Source organism: Hyperolius riggenbachi, chromosome 3 (genome assembly GCF_040937935.1).
Source record: "Hyperolius riggenbachi isolate aHypRig1 chromosome 3, aHypRig1.pri, whole genome shotgun sequence".
NCBI lineage: Eukaryota > Metazoa > Chordata > Amphibia > Anura > Hyperoliidae > Hyperolius > Hyperolius riggenbachi.
The window spans coordinates 45,006,396-45,026,133 of record NC_090648.1 but is presented as its reverse complement, the minus strand read 5'-3'; the positions used below and the strand labels follow the sequence as shown (position 1 = coordinate 45,026,133).

General features: G+C 51.6%; 1 protein-coding gene and 1 long non-coding RNA gene across 6 annotated transcripts in view; one reads left to right on the top strand and one right to left on the bottom strand.

The window, feature by feature from the left end:
• The window catches only part of LOC137562584 (diacylglycerol O-acyltransferase 2-like), a 78,425-nt gene that overhangs the window by 11,576 nt on the left and 47,111 nt on the right, over positions 1 to 19,738 (bottom strand). For all 3 annotated transcript variants that reach the window (XM_068274072.1, XM_068274073.1, XM_068274074.1), the window contains one exon: positions 9,324 to 9,526. In XM_068274072.1, the coding sequence (XP_068130173.1) occupies positions 9,324 to 9,526 (203 nt within the window). The remainder of the gene's footprint in view (positions 1 to 9,323; positions 9,527 to 19,738) is intronic.
• Positions 1 to 19,738, top strand: part of LOC137562587 (uncharacterized) — a 173,116-nt gene that overhangs the window by 126,677 nt on the left and 26,701 nt on the right. The window lies entirely within an intron of this gene.

The following is a 19,738-nucleotide window of genomic DNA, read 5'->3' as shown; positions in this document are numbered from 1 at the left end:
GTATCAAGAGGGTTTTGAAAGTCCTTGATCGTCTCCTCCATGTCCTTCAGCTTTGCGGCTATTTGTTTCTGTTCCGGGGTTTGGGCATTTTCTGGGATGTCTTTGTAGAGGTCCCTGAAGTAGTGAAGCCAGATGTGGCCATTTTGGATGTGTAGAGGGCTTTTCTTGGGCTTTGTCCCAATGTGGTTCCAGATCTCCCAGAATGAGTTGTCTTGGAGGGAGTCCTCCAGCTGTTGGAGTTTGTGGGAGATGTGGCTCAGTTTTTTCCGCCTGAGGGTGTCTTTGTATTGTCTCTGTAGGTGATCATGGGCTTCCCTTAGGTCCTGGTTGTTGGGGTCTGTGTGCTTTTGGTTAGAGGGTGCCCTTAGAGAATTACGTAGAGCCTTGCACTCACTGTCAAACCATTTTTGGGACTGTTTATTTGTGTGATCTCTTAAAGTTGGTCTGCTTGAGGCCGGCGAGTACTGCCATGTTATATAAGATGTTGCTGAAGTCCTTCACTGCATGGTTGACACCTTGTTGGTTTGGTTCATATAGGTTGGTATGAAAGTTTGTCAGCAGTTCTTGGATTTTGGCAGTGTTGGTCATGTTGGTGAATTTGATGGCAGACTCTTTGGGCCATTTGAAGGATGGTGGCAGCTTGTAGAGACCGGTCTGGTGTGGTTGCTGTGCAGTTGGTTTATTGGTGGATTCCAGGTACAGCAAGATTTGGTTGTGGTCTGACGTGTGTTTCAGGGGTGACTATGAGGGCATTGATGTTTATGGGGTCTGTGTCTGTGACAGCATAATCTACCACACTGCTGCCTACATGTGAGTTCATAGTAAATCTCCCAAGAGAGTCACCCCTAGTTCGCCCATTCATTATGTATAGGCCGAGGCTCCGGCAATAGTTCAGCAGGGCTTTCCCACTTTTGTTTACTGTCTTGTCATAGCTATTTCTTGCTGTCTGCATTGGTTCCTGGTAGTAGCTCTCTCCTCCAAGTATGTATGTGTTTCCCTCAGAGGTCAGATAGTCCTTCTCTGTGCCTGTTCTGGCGTTGAGGTCTCCATAGATGAGCACTCTACCCTGAGACTGGAAGTGGCTGGCAGTCTCTCTCTCTCACTCATTCCTGCAGTCTCTCTCATACCTGCAGTCTCTCTCTCTCTCTCTCTCTCTCTCTCTCATTCCTGCACTCTCTCTCTCTCTCATTCCTGCACTCTCTCTCTCATTCCTGCAGTATCTCTCTCTCTCTCATACCTGCAGTCTCTCTCTCATACCTGCAGTCTCTCTCTCATTCCTGCAGTCTCTCTCACTCTCATTCCTGCAGTCTCTCTCTCATTCCTGCAGTCTCTCTCATCCCTGCAGTCTCTCTCTCTCACTCATTCCTGCAGTCTCTCTCATTCCTGCAGTCTCTCTCTCTCTCATTCCTGCAGTATCTCTCTCTCTCTCATTCCTGCAGTCTCTCTCTCTCTCATTCCTGCAGTATCTCTCTCTCTCTCTCATTCCTGCAGTCTCTCTCATTCCTGCAGTCTCTCTCTCTCTCATTCCTGTAGTATCTCTTTCTTTCATTCCTGCAGTCTCTCTCTCATTCCTGCAGTCTCTCTCTCATTCCTGCAGTATCTCTTTCTTTCATTCCTGCAGTCTCTCTCTCATTCCTGCAGTCTCTCTCTCTCTCTCATTCCTGCAGTCTCTCACTCTCTCTCATTCCTGCAGTCTCTCTCATTCCTGCATTATCTCTCTCTTTCATTCCTGCAGTCTCTCTCTCTCTCTCTCATTCCTGCAGTCTCTCTCATACCTGCAGTCTCTCTCTCTCATTCCTGCAGTCTCTCTCTCTCTCTCTCTCTCTCTCTCTCTCTCTCTCTCATTCCTGCAGTCTCTCTGTCTCTCATTCCTGCAGTCTCTCTCTCATACCTGCAGTCTCTCTCTCTCTCTCTCTCTCTCTCTCTCTCTCTCATACCTGCAGTCTCTCTCTCTCTCATTCCTGCAGTCTCCCTCCCTCTCTCATTCCTGCAGTTTCTCTCTCATTCCTGCAGTTTCTCTCTCATTCCTGCAGTATCTCTCTCTCTCATTCCTGCAGTCTCTCTCTCATTCCTGCAGTCTCTCTCTCATACCTGCAGTCTCTCTCTCATTCCTGCAGTCTCTCTCTCTCTCTCTCTCTCATTCCTGCAGTCTCTCTCTCTCATTCCTGCAGTCTCTCTCTCATACCTGCAGTCTCTCTCTCTCTCTCTCTCTCTCATACCTGCAGTCTCTCTCTCTCTCATTCCTGCAGTCTCCCTCCCTCTCTCATTCCTGCAGTTTCTCTCTCATTCCTGCAGTATCTCTCTCATACCTGCAGTCTCTCTCTCTCTCTCTCTCATACCTGCAGTCTCTCTCTCTCTCATTCCTGCAGTCTCCCTCCCTCTCTCATTCCTGCAGTCTCTCTCTCATTCCTGCAGTCTCTCTCTCATACCTGCAGTCTCCCTCTCTCTCTCTCTCTCTCTCTCTCTCTCTCTCTCTCTCTCTCATACCTGCAGTCTCTCTCTCTCTCTCATACCTGCAGTCTCTCTCTCTCTCATTCCTGCAGTCTCCCTCCCTCTCTCATTCCTGCAGTCTCCCTCCCTCTCTTATTCCTGCAGTTTCTCTCTCATTCCTGCAGTATCTCTCCCTCTCTCCGTCACACAGTCTCTCCTCTCTATCTCTCTCTGTAAATCTTGCAGTCTCTCTCACTCTCCCTCCTCCTGTCACATTGTCCTCTATATATATCTCACTTCTGGGTCTTTGGCTGCCTGTGTAACCCGATGACACACAATCTGCAGATAATGTTACCATAACCTAGAATTACATCCACTGAGCATTGCAGCGATATGTAGAGCTCTGCATTCCACCCAGGACAAGTTTATACATTCTGCAGAGCATCCATCCCACCTGCAGAGCCTCCATCCACCCATCCTGCAGAGCATCTATCCCCCTCCCGCAGAGCATCCATCCCTCATCCCCCTGCAGAGCATCCATCCCACCCCCCTGCAGAGCAACCCACCCCCCTGCAGAGCATCCCTCCCACTGGTCCTGCAGAGCATCCCTCCCACCTCCCTGCAGAGCATCCCTCCCACCCCCCTGCGGAGCATCCCTCCCTCCCTCCTGCGGAGCATCCCTCCCACCCCCCTGCGGAGCATCCCTCCCACCCCCCTGCGGAGCATCCCTCCCTCCCTCCTGCGGAGCATCCCTCCCACCCCCCTGCGGAGCATCCCTCCCACCCCCCTTCAGAGCATCCCTCCCACCCCCCTTCAGAGCATCCCTCCCACCCCCCTGCAGAGCATCCATCCCACCCCCCTGCAGAGCATCTATCCCACCCGTTCTGCAGAGCATCCCTCCCACCCCTCTGCGGAGCATCCCTCCCTCCCTCCTGCGGAGCATCCCTCCCTCCCTCCTGCGGAGCATCCCTCCCACCCCCCTGCGGAGCATCCCTCCCACCCCCCTGCGGAGCATCCCTCCCTCCCTCCTGCGGAGCATCCCTCCCACCCCCCTGCGGAGCATCCCTCCCACCCCCCTTCAGAGCATCCCTCCCACCCCCCTTCAGAGCATCCCTCCCACCCCCCTGCAGAGCATCCATCCCACCCCCCTGCAGAGCATCTATCCCACCCGTTCTGCAGAGCATCCCTCCCACCCCTCTGCGGAGCATCCCTCCCTCCCTCCTGCAGAGCATCCCTCCCACCCGTCCTGCAGAGCATTCCTCCCACCCGTCCTGCAGAGCATTCCTCCCACCCCCCTGCAGAGCATCCATCCTACCCCCCTGCAGAGCCTCCATCCCACCCCCCTGCAGAGCAACCCACCCCCCTGCAGAGCATCCCTCCCACTGGTCCTGCAGAGCATCCCTCCCACCTCCCTGCAGAGCATCCCTCCCACCCCCCTGCGGAGCATCCCTCCCCCTGTGGAGCATCCCTCCCACCCCCCTGCAGAGCATCCCTCCCACCCCCCTGCAGAGCATCCATCCCACTCCCCTGCAGAGCATCTATCCCACCCCTCCTGCAGAGCATCCCTCCCACCCCCCTGCGGAGCATCCCTCCCACCCCCCTGCAGAGCATCCCTCTCTCCCTCCTGCAGAGCATCCCTCCCTCCCTCCTGCAGAGCATCCCTCCCACCCGTCCTGCAGAGCATCCCTCCCTCCCTCCTGCAGAGCATCCCTCCCACCCGTCCTGCAGAGCATTCCTCCCACCCCCCTGCAGAGCATCCATCCCACCCCCCTGCAGAGCCTCCATCCCACCCCTCTGCAGAGCATCCCTCCCACCCGTCCGGCAGAGCATCCATCCCACCCCCCTGCAGAGCATCCATCCCACCCCCTGCAGAGCATCCCTCCCACCCCCCTGCAGAGCCTCCATCTCACCCGTCCGGCAGAGCTTCCATCCCTCCCCCCTGCAGAGCATCCATCCCACCCCCCTGCAGAGCATCCATCCCACCCGTCCTGCAGAGCTTCCATCCCACCCGTCCTGCAGAGCATCCATCCCACCCCCCAGCAGAGCATCCCTCCCACCCGTCCTGCAGAGCATCCCTCCCACCCCCCTGCAGACCTTCCCTCCCACCCCCTGCAGAGCATCCATCCCACCCCCCTGCAGAGCATCCATCCCACCCCCCTGCAGAGCATCCATCCCACCCCCCAGCAGAGCATCCATCCCACCCCCCAGCAGAGCATCCATCCCACCCCCCTGCAGAGCATTCATCCCTCCCACCTGTCCTGCAGAGCATCCTTCCCCCCTGCAGAGCATCCCTCCCTCCCCCCTGCAGAGCATCCCTCCCACCCCCCTGCAGAGCATCTATCCCATTCCCTGCAGAGCATCCATCCCACCCCCCTGCAGAGCATCCATCCCCCCCCCTGCAGAGCATCCCTCCCACCCCCCTGCAGAGCATCCATCCCACACCCCTGCAGAGCATCCCTCCCACCCCCCTGCAGAGCATCCCTCCCACCCCCCTGCAGAGCATCCATCCCACCCCCCTGCAGAGCATTCCTCCCACCCATCCTGCAGAGCATCCCTCCCTCCCCCCTGCAGAGCATCCCTCCCTCCCCCCTGCAAAGCATGTCTCCCACCCATCCTGCAGAGCCTCCCTTTCACCCCTCTCCCTCCTCTCGACAGAGCATCCCTCCCACCCATCCTTCAGAGCATCCCTCCCACCACCCTGCAGAGCATCCCTCCCACCCCCCTGCAGAGCATCCCTCCCACCCCCCTGCAGAGCATCCCTCCCACCCCCTGCAGAGCATCCCTCCCTCCCCCCTGCAGAGCATCCCTCCCTCCCCCCCCCCTGCAAAGCATGTCTCCCACCCATCCTGCAGAGCCTCCCTTTCACCCCTCTCCCTCCCCTCGACAGAGCATCCCTCCCACCAATCCTTCAGAGCATCCCTCCCACCACCCTGCAGAGCATCCCTCCCACCCCCCTGCAGAGCATCCATCCCACCCGTTCTGCAGAGCATCCCTCCCACCCCTCTGCAGAGCATCCCTCCCACCCATCCTGCAGAGCATCCCTCCCACCCATCCTGCAGAGCATCTATCCCACCCATCCTGCAGAGCATCCCTTCCACCCCTCTGCAGAGCATCCCTCCCTCCCCCCTGCAGAGCATCCCTCCCTCCCCCCTGCAGAGCATCCATCCCAACTCCTCTTAATCCTACTAATATAATAAATGGGAAAGTTTGGATGTTTGTTACTCGATCACGCAAAAACGGCTGACCGGATTTGAATGAAATTTGGCCCACACATAGTACATTACCTGGAATAAAGTATAGGATACTTTTTATTCCCATAACCAAAAAGGGGGCGGAGACAAATACAAATTTTACTGGAAAATGTAAACTGCAGCCATTCTTACACTGTTAATGGTAGGGTTCTCAAACTTTGCACAGTTGGTCACTGGGTGACTGGGATTAATATTCAGAAAAGTGGGTGGAGTCTATAAAAGCCAATCAAAATTAACCTATTGATTTTCAAGGGGAATAATTACATTTCTGCCATTCTTGCACTGTTAATGGCACAAGCCTCAAACCTGGTACAGTTGATCATTGGGTGACTAGGGTTCAATTTCAGAAAGAGGGTGGAGCCACAAACAGCCAATTAGATTTGTTTCATTCTAATGCAAATTATTGATGCCAAACACTGCAAAGCTCACAAACTTGGTAATTGAGTAATTGATTCATTGTGTGTGAGGGTTAGAAAAGTGGGCACAGCCAACACCAGCCAAATACATAAGCGGGCAATGCCGGGTCATAAGTGGGCGGAGACAAATACAAATTTTACTGGGAAAATGTAAACAGCAGCCATTCTTACACTGTTAATGGTAGGGTTCTCAAACTTTGCACAGTTGGTTACTGGGTGACTGGGGTTAATATTCAGAAAAGTGGGTGGAGCCTACAAAAGGCAATAAAAAATTACCTATTGATTTTTCTGGGGAATATTTAATTGCTGCCATTCTTGCACTGTTAATGGCACAAGCCTCAAACCTGGTAGAGTTGATCATTGGGTGACTGGGGTTTAATTTTATAAAAGGGGGTGGAGCCACAAACAGCCAATATGATTTGTTTCATTTTAATGCAGGTTATTGATGCCAAAGACCGCAAAGCTCACAAACTTGGTAATTGAGTAATTGATTAATTGTGTGTTAGGGTTAGGAAAAGTGGGCGCAGCCATCACCTGCAAAATACATAATCGGGCAATGCCGGGTCATCAGTAGGCGGAGACAAATGCAAATTTCACTGAGAAAATGTAAACTGCAGCAATTTTTACACTTTTAATGGTAGGGTTCTCAAACTTTGCACAATTGGTCACTGGGTGACTGGGATTAATATTCAGAGAAGTGGGTGGAGCCTACAAAAGCCAATCAAAATTCACGTATTGATTTTCAAGGGGAATATGTAATTGCTACCATTCTTGCACTGTTAATGGCACAAGCCTTAAACCTGGTACAGTTGGTCATTGGGTAAATGGGGTTCAAATTCAGACAAAGGGGTGGAGCCACAAACAGCCAATCAGATTTGTTTAATCTCAATGCAAATTATTGATGCCAAAGATCGCAAAGCTCACACGCTTGGTTATTGAGTAATTGTGTGTTAGGGTTAGAAATAGTAGGCGGAGCCAACACCAGCCAAATACATACCTGAACAATGTTCGGAAATAAGTGGGTGGAGAAAAATACAAATTTCATTGCGCAAATGTAAACTGCAGCCATTCTTACACTGTTAATGGCAGGGTTCTCAAACTTTGCACAGTAGGTCACTGGGTGACTGGGATTAATATTCAGAAAAGTGGGTGGAGCCTATAAAAGCCAATCAAAATCCACCTCTTGATTTGTAAGGGGAATATTTAATTGCTGCCATTCTTTCACTGTTAATCACCTGTACCTGGTACAGTTGGCCATTGGGTGATTGGGGTTCAAATTCAGAAAAGCTCACATACTTGGTCATTAAGTAATTGTGTGTTAGGGTTAGGAAAAAAGGGCAGAGCCAACACTAGCCAAATACATACCCGGGCAACGCCGGGCGTCCAGCTAGTACTTAATATAGAAAGGGTTTGCTTGTCCGCTCCTCTGCTGAAGTCTTATCCTGGAAAATTTGTTTTTCCCTCAAGTGTGGGGCGGAGCCTGTAGGCTAATATAGATTGACAGCATACAAGGTCTAATGATGGTCAGCGAGGTGCCAATAATCCCAAATGGGTGTGTCTTTCCCGCTGGTGCAGGAACGTTAACACATACATTTTTACATGTTAGTGGTTCAACACGTACATTTTTGTGTTAATGTTCCTGCACCAACGGGAATGCGTAAAAATGTACGCAATGCGGCCCGCGGACCCTGAGGTCGGCAAAAACTAAGCTAGCTGACGAAGGGGACCAGAGCAGCAGTGAGTGACTACGAGGGCAGAGGATGGCTGTATGGGGCTGGTAGAAGCCCCAGGTAAGTGAAGCCCATTTTTTTTTTTTGCCTGATAACTCCTTTAAATGAGAAAAATCCCAGCCCCACTGCAGATGGCAGTCAGATTATATCCCTGGATCACCTCTGGTAATTGTAGCCATGGATGCCCTTACATGCAAGGAAAGCATCTAAGCCTTCTTTAAATGCAGACACAGAGTTTGCCATAACTACTTCCTGAAGTAAGATATTCCACATTTTAACCACTCTTACTGTGATGGATCCGTTTCTAAATACTGTAGATGGCAAAATCTTTTTTTTCTTCCATGCGCATATCCTGTCGCCGCGTACGAGATGAATCGGCGCCGGGAGACTTGGGCACAGGATACAGCTGGTGTATTGCTGATCCTGCTGCTTCACAAGTCCCGGCGGCGTTGATTACTATTCTCCCTCCAGGCCGCCATGGATAGTGGGGAATGATGTAATTCAGCTTCCAGCGATTGCTGGAGGACGAATTACAGTGTTTTATAAGTAACTTCAGCTCTGTCTTCTGACGGCAACAAAGTAACAAAGTTACACTCTGTGTGCTGCTATAGCCGTAATATCTATTACGGCCTGTGGTGGCGCCAGCTGTGCCCAAGTCTCCTGCACTGGATTCTTAGCGTTCACTGTCCCCTTGTCCGGTGTACAACCCTAGGGACAAAAAGATCATCTGCCAAGCTTTTGTGATGTGTTTATATATGTTAATCAGGTCACCTCTCAGTCGCTTTTTTTCTAAATGAAATAAGCCCAGTTTGTCCAACCTTTATTGGGAAGTGAGATCTTCCATCCCTCTGATTAATTTAGTTTCCTGTCTTTGTACCCTTTCTAGAAGGTCACTGTCCTTTCTATAGTGTGGTGCCCAAAACTGTATCCCATACTCCAGATGTGACCTCACAAGTGATTTATACAGAGGGAGTAGTATACTAGCATCTTGAGCAGTGGCGTAGCTAAGGAGCTGTGGGCCCCGATGCAAGTTTTACATGGGGCCCCCCAAGCACTCTTTACATGACAATTTATACGGCGCACCAAAACCTGCCAATGGCAATTACAGTGTTAGAGGTACAAGAAGGGGATGGGGAACAGTTTGTTAATGATTACCACTGTTCAATGTATCTATAGAAGTGATTATTATGAGCACAGGACCAATAGAGAGCTAATACTGTGGTTGAGGGAGGGCCCTTCGTGGCCCCTCTGGCCCAAGGGCCCCGATGCGGTCGCTACCTCTGCACCCCCTATTGCTGCGCCCCTGATCTTGAGATATTATTTCCCGTTCTATGCATTCCAGTATTTTATTTGCTTTAGCTACCGCTGCTTGGCATTGTATACAATTACTTATCGTATTATCAACCGGTATTCCTAAGTCCTTCTCCAAGTTTGATGTTCCCAGCCGTACGCCATTTATCTACTATTGTGTGAAGGAGACACAGGAGGACACTCACCTACGCTGGTGAGGGGCCGGGGAAAAGGGTTGAGACCCCAGCTTCCATCTCCGAACACACCAGTGCCTTTGAAGAGGCAAGGGGCGAACCCCACGTGTTTCTGGAAGAGGAGCTGCAGCTTCCAGCCCAGGGATCCTTCAGAGAATTGGACCTGTTCATAGATGTCATTCTCACCGAAGCAATACACTGGAACCAGATCTGCCCTGAAAGAGAGAACAGACACTGTGTACACACCAGAGCCTGATCATCATCCACAAAGCACTTTAAAGGGAAGGTTCAAGCAAAATAAAAAAAATGAGATTCACTTACCTGGGGCTTCTACCAGCCCCATGTAGCCATCCTGTGCCCTCGTAGTCACTCACTGCTGCTCCAGTCCCCCGCTGGCAGCTTTCTGACCTCGGAGGTCAGGGCCACATTGCATACATTTTCACGCATTCCAGCTAGTGCAGGAACAAAAATGTACGCGTTTCACCACTAACGCGTAAAAATGTATGTGTTAATGATCCTGCACTAGCGGGAATGTTTAAAAATGTACGCAATTCGGCCCTGACCTCCGAGGTCAGAAAGCTGCCAGCGGGGGACTGGAGCAGCAGTGAGTGACTACGAGGGCACAGGATGGCTGCATGGGGCTGGTAGAAGCCCCAGGTAAGTGAATCTAATTTTTTTTTTTTGCTTGGACCTTCCCTTTAAGGGCTCTTTTCCACTATGAAATGCGATCGCGATTGCGCATTTCAATTTCCACCATGCGATTGCAATTGCGATTGAGCTACTATACTCATTATAGTCCAGCTCAATACAAAACGCAGCAGGACGACGATTGCGCTTTGACCAAAATCGCATCGCAATCGGATCGCACTAATGGAAATTGCTGCTGCAGTTTCCATTAGTTTAATGTACCTTGCGATTTGCAGTCAGAAGCAAATCGCAAATCGCAGGCTAGTGGAAAAAGGCCCTAAAGGATACTGCAGCCGAAAGGCTGCAGAGAGATAAAACCTGCATTGTGTAGGTAAAGAAAAGGACATACTCACCGCTCCCCTCGCTCCCTGCCGTCGGGTCCCGCTCATCAGCCACAGCTCCCGGTACTGGCCGACTCTCCTGACCCCTGACCCGAACATACTGCGCCGCGCATGCTAGCTTTATAGTGGAGCCGCTGGAGCGCACACGCAGGAGGCGGGGGAGTGTCCATACTTCTGGCGTCATGATGCGACGCCAGAAGCGAAGATTACAGGACATACTGCGCATGTGCGGCGCAGTATGTCAGGGGTCAGGAGAGTCGGCCAGTACCGGGAGCTGTGGCTGACGAGCGGGACCCGACGGCAGGGAGCGAGGGGAGCGGTGAGTATGTCCTTTTCTTTACCTACACAATGCAGGTTTTATCTCTCTGCAGCCTTTCGGTGCAGTATCCTTTAAGCAGGTGCCTAGGCACCTTTACTGACTAACCTCCCACAGCTTACCTTACCAAAGAAGCCAGATGACCAACAGTGGAGCCCAAGTTTGCCTAAGGCCTATTTCAAGCTAGTCCTTCTTTAGCACTTGATTGTAACCAAAGGATATCATTCTCTCATCAACTCAGAAAAATGACTTTTTGAAAAATACCATATCCAATCTTTATTCGTACAAAAGGGTTTTCAATACAAACATTCTTGTATTCTTGAAGTTTTCTAAGGCCTGGAACTCATTAGAGCGCTTTTTTGAGCATTTAGGGAGCGCTTTAAATCGCTAGTGATTTCCCTAAACGCAAATAAATGTAACAGATTCCACAGTAGCAGTTGCGATTAGCATAATCCATATCGCAGAACATGCAGCATTTTGGGATCGTTTACGCTTCAATGTAAGGTATTGAAGCGCTGGCAAATCACTCATGAATCGCTACACATAACGATTTGTGTGCGATTTTAAATTACTGCAAACTGTAAAATCAATTATAATAAATTGAAAGGACCAATCAGAATTAAATCGCTACACAATCGCTGTCAAAAAGCTTACACTTTTTAAAGTCGCTACCAAAATCACTGGAAAACGCTCAAGAAATCGCTTACAAGATGCTAATTAAAAATGCTAGCGATTGCGTTAGCAATTTGCGATTTGTAGTGGGTTCCAGGCCTCACTGCTATTGCTTAAAAGAAAATAAGTATGGCAGCCTCCATATCCCTCTCACTTCAGTTGTCCTTTAACTACTTGCCGACCGCGTCACGCCGATGGGTGTGGCCGCAGCGGCAGCCCCAGGACTGCCTGCTGCCGATTGGTGTAAGGTCCTGCAGGCCTGTTTTGCAGGAGATTGTGCGAGCGCTAATACTCGTGCTAATGCTCGCGCATCCCTGCTTGGATGGCAGAGCTCCGCTCGGCCTTCAGTCTCCCAGCAGCGATCGCCGCTAGGAGACTGTTAGATGGCGAATCCGCCGTCTATTAACATAGTACAGTGCTGCGATCTAAGGCAGCGCTGTACTGGGGACAGCTGTGTGACACGGCTGTCCCCCTGGGACACAGGGGAGCGATCGGCTCTCATAGGCTGAAGCCTATGACAGCCGATCGCCGTGATTGGCTGGCTGGGGGGAGGGGTGTTTTAAAAAAAAAATAGTACATTTTATTAAGAAAATAATAACATAAATATTTATAAAAATAAATAAATAAACACTGGGGGTGATCAGACCCCCCAAAACAGAAAAAATGTCAACCAATTTTTTAGCTAAAAAAGGGGCCTCACAGAATCCAAAAATACAAAAACCTTTATTGTGGAACAAGATCACGGCAATCAACACACATTAAAATACTTTAAAAACTGAGAATCTCCGGAGTCTCTCATCCACCCCTCACACAGAAAAACCTGTTGGTGGGGAGAAAAGGGGGGAATCACTTATGTGCTGAGTTGTGCGGCCCTGCAGCGGCCCTTAAAGCTGCAGTGGCCACTTTAGCAAAAAATGGCCTGGTCTTTAGGGGGTTTAACACTGCGGTCCTCAAGTGGTTAAAGTGTACCAGAGCTGTTGTAAATAAAACGTTTTATACATCCAGCCCCATCCGCTCCGATCACTCCCAAGCCACTGTCCTCAGTCTTCTCACAGTTCCGATACCGGTTCTGCACCTGCGCAGTGCGCTCCGGTCCACAGGCACAGTAGAGACCGACCTCCAGGTCGGCCTGACGTCATTCCCGGGGAACGGGAAGGTTCACAGGCGAACGGCTCACCAGCGGAGCTGCAGCAAGGGACATGCTGGGAGCTTGGGGCTTAACGAAGCCCCGGGTAAGTAGCACTTATTGTCCTCATATCCCCCTGATGACTCTTTTAACCACTTGCCGACCGCGCACTCATACCGCGCGTCGGCAAAGTGGCAGCTGCAGGACCAGCGACGCAGTTCTGCGTCGCCGGCTGCAGGCTAATTAATCAGGAAGCAGCGCTTCCTGTCAATTCACGGCGGGGGGCTCCGTGAATAGCCTGTGGGCCGCCGATCGCGGCTAGCAGGCTAAATGTAAACACAAGCGGAAATAATCCGCTTTGTTTACATTGTACGGCGCTGCTGCGCAGCAGCGCCGTAAGGCAGATCGGCGATCCCCGGCCAATCAGTGGCTGGGGATCGCCGCCATGTGACGGGACAGCCTGTCACTGGCTGCACAGGACGGATAGCGTCCTGTGCAGCCCAGATTGCCAGGGGGGACAGGGATGAGAGGGAGGGGGGGGATTTCGCCGCGGAGGGGGGCTTTGAGGTGCCCCCCCCCCCCGCAACACCCAGGCAGGCAGGAGCGATCAGACCCCCCCCCCCCCAGCACATCATCCCCCTAGTGGGAAAAAAAAGGGGGTCGATCTGGTCGCTCTGCCTGCACCCTGATCTGTGCTGGGGGCTGCACAGCCCACCCAGCACAGATCAGCTAAAACAGCGCTGGTCCTTAAGGGGGGGTCCTCAAGTGGTTAAGGTATGTGTTGAAACGATGCATAAGGTATGTGTTAAAGTAGCTGGCCTGCTCTAGAATCTGAGATTTTTTTTACATCTATAGCAATCTCTGGAACTGCAGGAATATCACTATAGGTAGCCTCCAGTCTGACGTAAGTTAAGTGCGCTGTTTGCATATCTCTCCTGTGGCCGCTGGAGAGATACGTAGAGGGTGCACTTCTCCTGCGTAGACTGGCCCGGCTGACGGAAGTGCGGGGACCCGGTATCGGAGCTGCGAGAAGACTGAGGACGGAGGCGTGGGAGCAATTCATGCGTATGGAGGCTGGAGGAAGCCCCAGGTATGTATAAAACGTTTTGTTTACAACAGCTCTGGTTTCCTTTACAGGGAACCTAAACTAACTGTAAAAAAAAAAGTTTCACTTACCTGGTGCGTCTACCACCCCCTCAGCCATCCAGTGCCCACGCCGGTACACAACGAACCTCCGGTCCCCCGCCAAGGCTAAGTCTCATTTTCGAGTCAGCAAGGACACGCATGACCAGTGCCGCACAGGCAAGACCAGAAAACTAAACTCCACCATAACGGGGGACTGGAGGTTTGTTGCGTACCGACACGGGCACAGGATGGCTACAGGGCTCTGGTAAAGGCCACCGGGTAAGTGGAATTTTTTTGTAGTTAGTTTAGGTTTCCTTTAAGGTAAGAAACACACTTTCTTGAACCTGCACTGTTGTTAAAGTTCAGCTGAAGTGAGAGCTGCCATATTTATTTCCTTTTAAGCAATACCAGTTACCTGGTGGACCTGCTGATCCTCTACAGTTCTACTTTTAGCCATAGGCCCTGAACAAGCATGCAGCAGATCAGGGGCCTGATTCACAAAGCGGTGCTAACAGTTAGCACGCTGGTGAAAAGACCTTTATCATGCCTAAACTCAGTTTAGGCATGATAAGTTTAGGTGTGATAAGTTTAGTTGTGATAAGTTTAAGCATGTTAAGTTTAGGTGTGATAAGTTTAGGCATGATAAGTTTAGGTGTGATAAGTTTAGGCATGATAAGTTTAAGCGCCAACTGGGTTAGCACCGCAGTGCACAGCTGATCAAAAGTTTTGCGCTAGCAAAGTCTGGTGCACTTCGCATAGAGTTTAATGGCGCTGCTTTGCTTGTGGGACTTTGCATGCGATCTAAACTTATCTAAACTTAGCATGCCTAAACTTATCACACCTAAACTTATCATGCTTAAACTTATCACACCTAAACTTATCATGCTTAAACTTATCACACCTAAACTTATCATGCCTAAACTTATAATGCCTAAACTTAACATACTTAAACTTATCATGCCTAAACTTATCACACCTAAACTGGCTTTCACCAGCATGGTGCAATGGTTATCACGCCTAAAGTCTCTAACTGGGTTAGCACCGCTTTGTGAATCAAGCCCCAGGTGTTACTGACATTATTGTCAGATCTGACTGGATTAGCTACATGCTTGTTTCTTGTATGATTCAGATACTACTGCAGTCAAATAGACCAGCAGGGCTGCCAGGCAATTGGTATTGCATATTAGGAAATAAATATGGCAGCCTCCATATTCTTCTCACTTCAGTTGTCCTTTAATAGACTGCCATTGAGCAGAGACTATAAAACATTCACTTTACTTTGTAAATGTTCAAATATAAAGTAAAACCACGGGATGTCTAAAAGTAATTTTAGGAGTAGGAGGATAAATACAATGATTTATTTCATTAGTTTATTTTCACCTCACAAAACCCAAACGATCCTTTAAAGGAATCATCTGGCGATTATAAGGAAAATAAGTGCTACTTAGCCGGGGCTTCCTCCAGCCCAAAGCTCCCAGCATGTTCCTCGCTGCAGTTCTGCCGTCAGCCGCCGCTGCCTCCCAGTCCCCGGCGATGACTTCAGACCGACCTGGAGGTTGGCCTGTACTGCGCTGTCAATCACCGCCACGTGGTTTGGAGCGTACTGCGCAGGCGCATTAGTTCTGAGCCTGCGCAGTGCGCTCCGGTCCACATGGCGGTGATAGACAGCGCCATTCGCGCAGGCTCAGTACAGACCGACCTCCAGGTCGGCCTGACGTCATCACCGGGGACCGGGAAGCTTCACAGGCAAACGGCTCACCGCGGAGCTGCAGCGAGGGACATGCTGGGAGCTTGGGGCTGGACGAAGCCCGGGTAAGTAGCACTTATTGTCCTCATATCCCCCTGATGACTCCTTTAAGGTATGTGTTGAAACACTGCATAAGGTATGTGTTAAAGTAGCTGGCCTGCTCTAGAATCTGAGATATTTTTTTACATCTGGAGCAATCGCTGGAACTGCAGGAATATCTAAACACTATAGGTAGCCTCCAATTTTGTAATTTATATCAGATGCTCTGCCAACCTTGTCCAAGTGTCCTGGATCCAGGGCTGGATTTGCCATAAGGCACTATAGGCACATGCCTACAGGCACCTGCTGATGGAAAGGCGGCTCTCCGTATGCAGAGGCCTAGGCAGAGCATAAATGAGAGGTTACTCACACAGCTCTCGGCATTCCACTGACCAGATCTCCCTTCAGTCAGGGGTACCAGTTCATCTGGTGTTTGTAGGTTCATGGAGGATGAAATCTAAGGTGCCAGGACATATGTGCCTATAGGCTCCTGTGATGTTAATCTGGGCCTGTCTGGATCACTTTAAAGGACAACTATCAAAGTTAACTAAAATTCTAAAGGTCACATATATTTCCATATTTCTCTCTCTCTCTCTCTCTCTGCCATGCAGTGTAAAGTAAATAGTTAACAGCCAGGGAGATTATTCTGAATGAAGGGGGAGGGGGGCATACAAGTAGGGGAAAAGTACAGGACCTTCTTTTCAGATCCTTCTCTGTATCTAAAAAACTTTTAGCTGTTCTCATATGATCTGCAAAAAAAGTAGGAAGGGCAGAAACAAACAGCAAATCACTCATCTGTGAATAGTAACAGAGAAGTGTAACCTAGCTACATGATATAGCTCTAGCCCGATGCCGACACAAATTGTTACAAACAGCTGGTAAACAAGGCACTTTTTACACACAGGCTGTGATGAGAGACCTCTGAAAATCTTTCTAGTGTTGCTGGCTAAAAGCTATATAAGTATGTGGGGTTTACAGAAGAAGTTTACATCCGGTGGGCGCTCGTGAGGCTGCCCCGGCACAGAGCTCCTGCCTTTTTCTCTTTTCTACATAGCATAGCATAGTTTAGTTTTAGTATATTAGTATATTAGTGTACAGTATAGTATAGTGCAGCAGCAGTTACCTTGCCGAAGCTGCAGATATCTCTCCGGGCAAGCCACAATATCCACAGCATTCCTGTTGGGCACTCAGCCCGCTCCACGTGGAGACCACGTGGGATGAACGCGGAGACCAGTCCGGAGGCCCGAGCGCATGGCCCCTGCAATCGACTCTTCAGAGGAGCCGATTCGCAAACAGGAGCTAGGGAGCGACCGGTCGCCTGCTGCCAGCCCGCGGGGGGAGCTGACTCACCAGCCGGAGAGAGCCGGCCGCCCGCAGAAGAGCCGACTCATCAGCCAGAGAGCCGGCCGCCGGACGACCCTTCATTCGGCCTCCCTGGAGGTCCCGCCGCCTGCTGCTGTTAGCCCGCGGGGGGAGCCGACTCACCAGACGGAGAGAGCCGCCCGCCCGCAGAAGAGCCGACTCAGCAGCCAGAGGGCCGGCCACCGGACGACTCCTCACTTGGCCTCCCTGGAGGACCCGCCGCTCGCGGTGGAGCCGACTCATCAGCTGCTGTGAGCCAGCCGCGGACCTCTGGCCACTAGAGAGAGCCGGTCGTGCCGCCTGCAAGAGTCTGGAGGAGCCGACTATTGGAGGAGCCGTCCCAGCACCTGCCATCCCAGCACCGGCAGAGAGCCAGCCACTGACCCCCTGGCCTCCTGCCGATCACTAAGGGGACCACTACCAGAGACCCTCCGCTGCAGAAAAGGGCCACCCCAGCCATCGCCTGCTGCAGGCAGCCCGCTGCTGCACTCTTCAGCCAATCAGCAAGGGTAAGGCCCCATTGAACTGTCTGTCTGATGCCCCCACTGCTGGCAGATTCTCTATAATCCCTCCGGCCCGGCCTTGCTAAACTGTGGCGGCCTCCATCCCCTAAACTGTCCCCCCAGCCCACTGCCCCTGGCTGGGCATAACTGTCTGTCTCACACTACCTGCTCTGCCTGGCTGCGCACTTCGGACTGTTTGTTTTGGGCTGCTTGCCTGGGCTTTTGGGGCTGCTTGCCTGGTGTTTAGGGCTGTCTGCCTGGGGCTGAACTGTGTACGCGTCATGTGCTCCACTAATCTGCCTCTTGCCTCCTGTCTGACCTACCTGCAGGAGTGTACTACATACGCTCAGGGAAACAAGCCTGTAGCTCCAGTATGCCATGCTCCATCACTCCACGCTGGCATCCGTCCACGCCCACGTCGCCCCTCACCACACGCATGACCTTCACCAGAGAGCAGCTCCTAGACTGGGTGCCACGTGGCCCCTCGCCCCCTGAAGCCATACTCCTATCCAACCAGGTCTGGGACCACATCCGGCAAGTCCTAGATCCCGCTCTGAGACCACAAGCAGGCCGGCAGCGGAGAGGATGCAGTGCAGGGGCCCGCGTAAGGCTGAGAAAGAAGGGAATTCGTTCAGCCATCCCCTCAGTCCTCCTAGGCAATGTCCAATCCCTCCCCAACAAACTGGATGAACTGCACCTACTCTGCGACAGGAAGGACCTCAGCAGAAACACTCCAGCCCTCTGCTTCACAGAAACATGGTTACATGAGGACATCCCCGAGAGCGCCCTCCTTCTCCCGGACTACAACCTCATCCGAGCAGACCGAGACCCTGTCCTCTCTGGGAAGAAAAGAGGGGGAGGCATCTGCTTCTACATCAGCTCCTCATGGTGCCCCCCCCCCCATCAGTTCTTGACAAGAAATGCTCCCCAGACCTGGAACTCCTAATAATAAACTGTAGGCCGCCATACTTGCCGCGCGAGTTCTCCTCGTATGTCCTTGCCGGAGTATACATCCCTCCGGATGCCGATGTCAAATCTGCTCTGCTAGCCCTTAATGAGACCATCTCGCAGTGGGAGACATCCCTCCCGGACTCTCTGTTCATAATCGCTGGGGACTTCAACAGGGCCAACCTCCGACAGGAGATGCCACGCTATAACCAACATGTAGCCTGCCCTACCAGAGGCCAGAACACTCTTGACCACTGTTACACAGCCCTGAAGGATGCTTACAAGGCGGTCCCATGGGCGGCTCTCGGCTCCTCGGACCACTGCCTCGTCCACCTTATTCCCACCTACAAGAGGCGCCTGGAATCAGCTAATCCGACAATCAAGTCCGTCAAAGTGTGGTCTGTTGAGGCCAAGCTGAAACTGCAAGCCTGCTTTGATTGCACGGACTGGAAGTCCCTAGAAACGCCAGACCTGGATGAATGGGCAGATAATACATCAGTTTCTGCGAGGACTCTTGTGTACCAACAAAAGCGTTCAAGGTGTACCCGAACAACAAGCTATGGTTCACTAACAAGCTTCGCCGACTGCGGAGAAGCAAGGAAGCTGCACACAAGTCCGGCAACCAGGAGGACTACAGGAGAGCGAGAAACGACCTCAACCGGAAGCTGAGGGCAGCCAAAAAGGAGTACGCTGAAAAAATGGAACAACACCTGAGATCTATGGACTCTAGGGCTGTATGGAAGGGGCTGAAGGCTGTCACTAATTACAAGCCCCAACCTAAACATGCAGCACCCAGCCTAAAACTCACAGAAGAACTTAGCAGTTTCTACTGCAGGTTTGAGAACCAGGCACGGGAGGGGCGTCTGGTACCGACCACCCCCGCTCTAGGCCCTGTGAGCAACATCCTGAACCAGTTGGCAGTGAGCGAGGCCGACGTCCTGCGACTCCTATCAACGTTAAACGCCAGGAAAACCTCCGGCACCGACGGCATATCTCCAGCCTGCCTGAAAACCTGTGCCCAACAACTTGCTCCTACCCTCTGCGACATCTTCACCAAGTCACTGCAGGAAAGCAAGGTTCCTACCTGCTTCAAGTTGTCAACCATCGTACCTGTTCCAAAAAAGCAGGGGGTCGTGGACCTCAACAATTTTAGGCCTGTGGCCCTGACGTCTGTCATTATGAAAACCCTGGAGCGGGTGGTCCTAGCCTACCTCAAGCTCTCCACCTCGCCCCTACTCGACCCCTTCCAGTTCGCCTACAGAGCAAACAGGTCTACCGATGACGCAATCAATATCTGCATGGAGCTCATCAATGACCACCTCGACAGGCCAAACACTTATGTCAGAATCCTTCTCGTAGACTTTAGCTCGGCTTTCAATACCATCTGTCCACGCATACTTCAAGAAGACCTAGCTGCACTTGGTGTTCACCCTAGTCTACGCCTGTGGATCACGGACTTTCTCACCAACAGGTCCCAAGTCGTCAGGCTGAGCAACATCCGCTCCCAAGTGGTGACAACGAACACAGGGGCTCCTCAAGGCTGCGTGCTGTCTCCGCTACT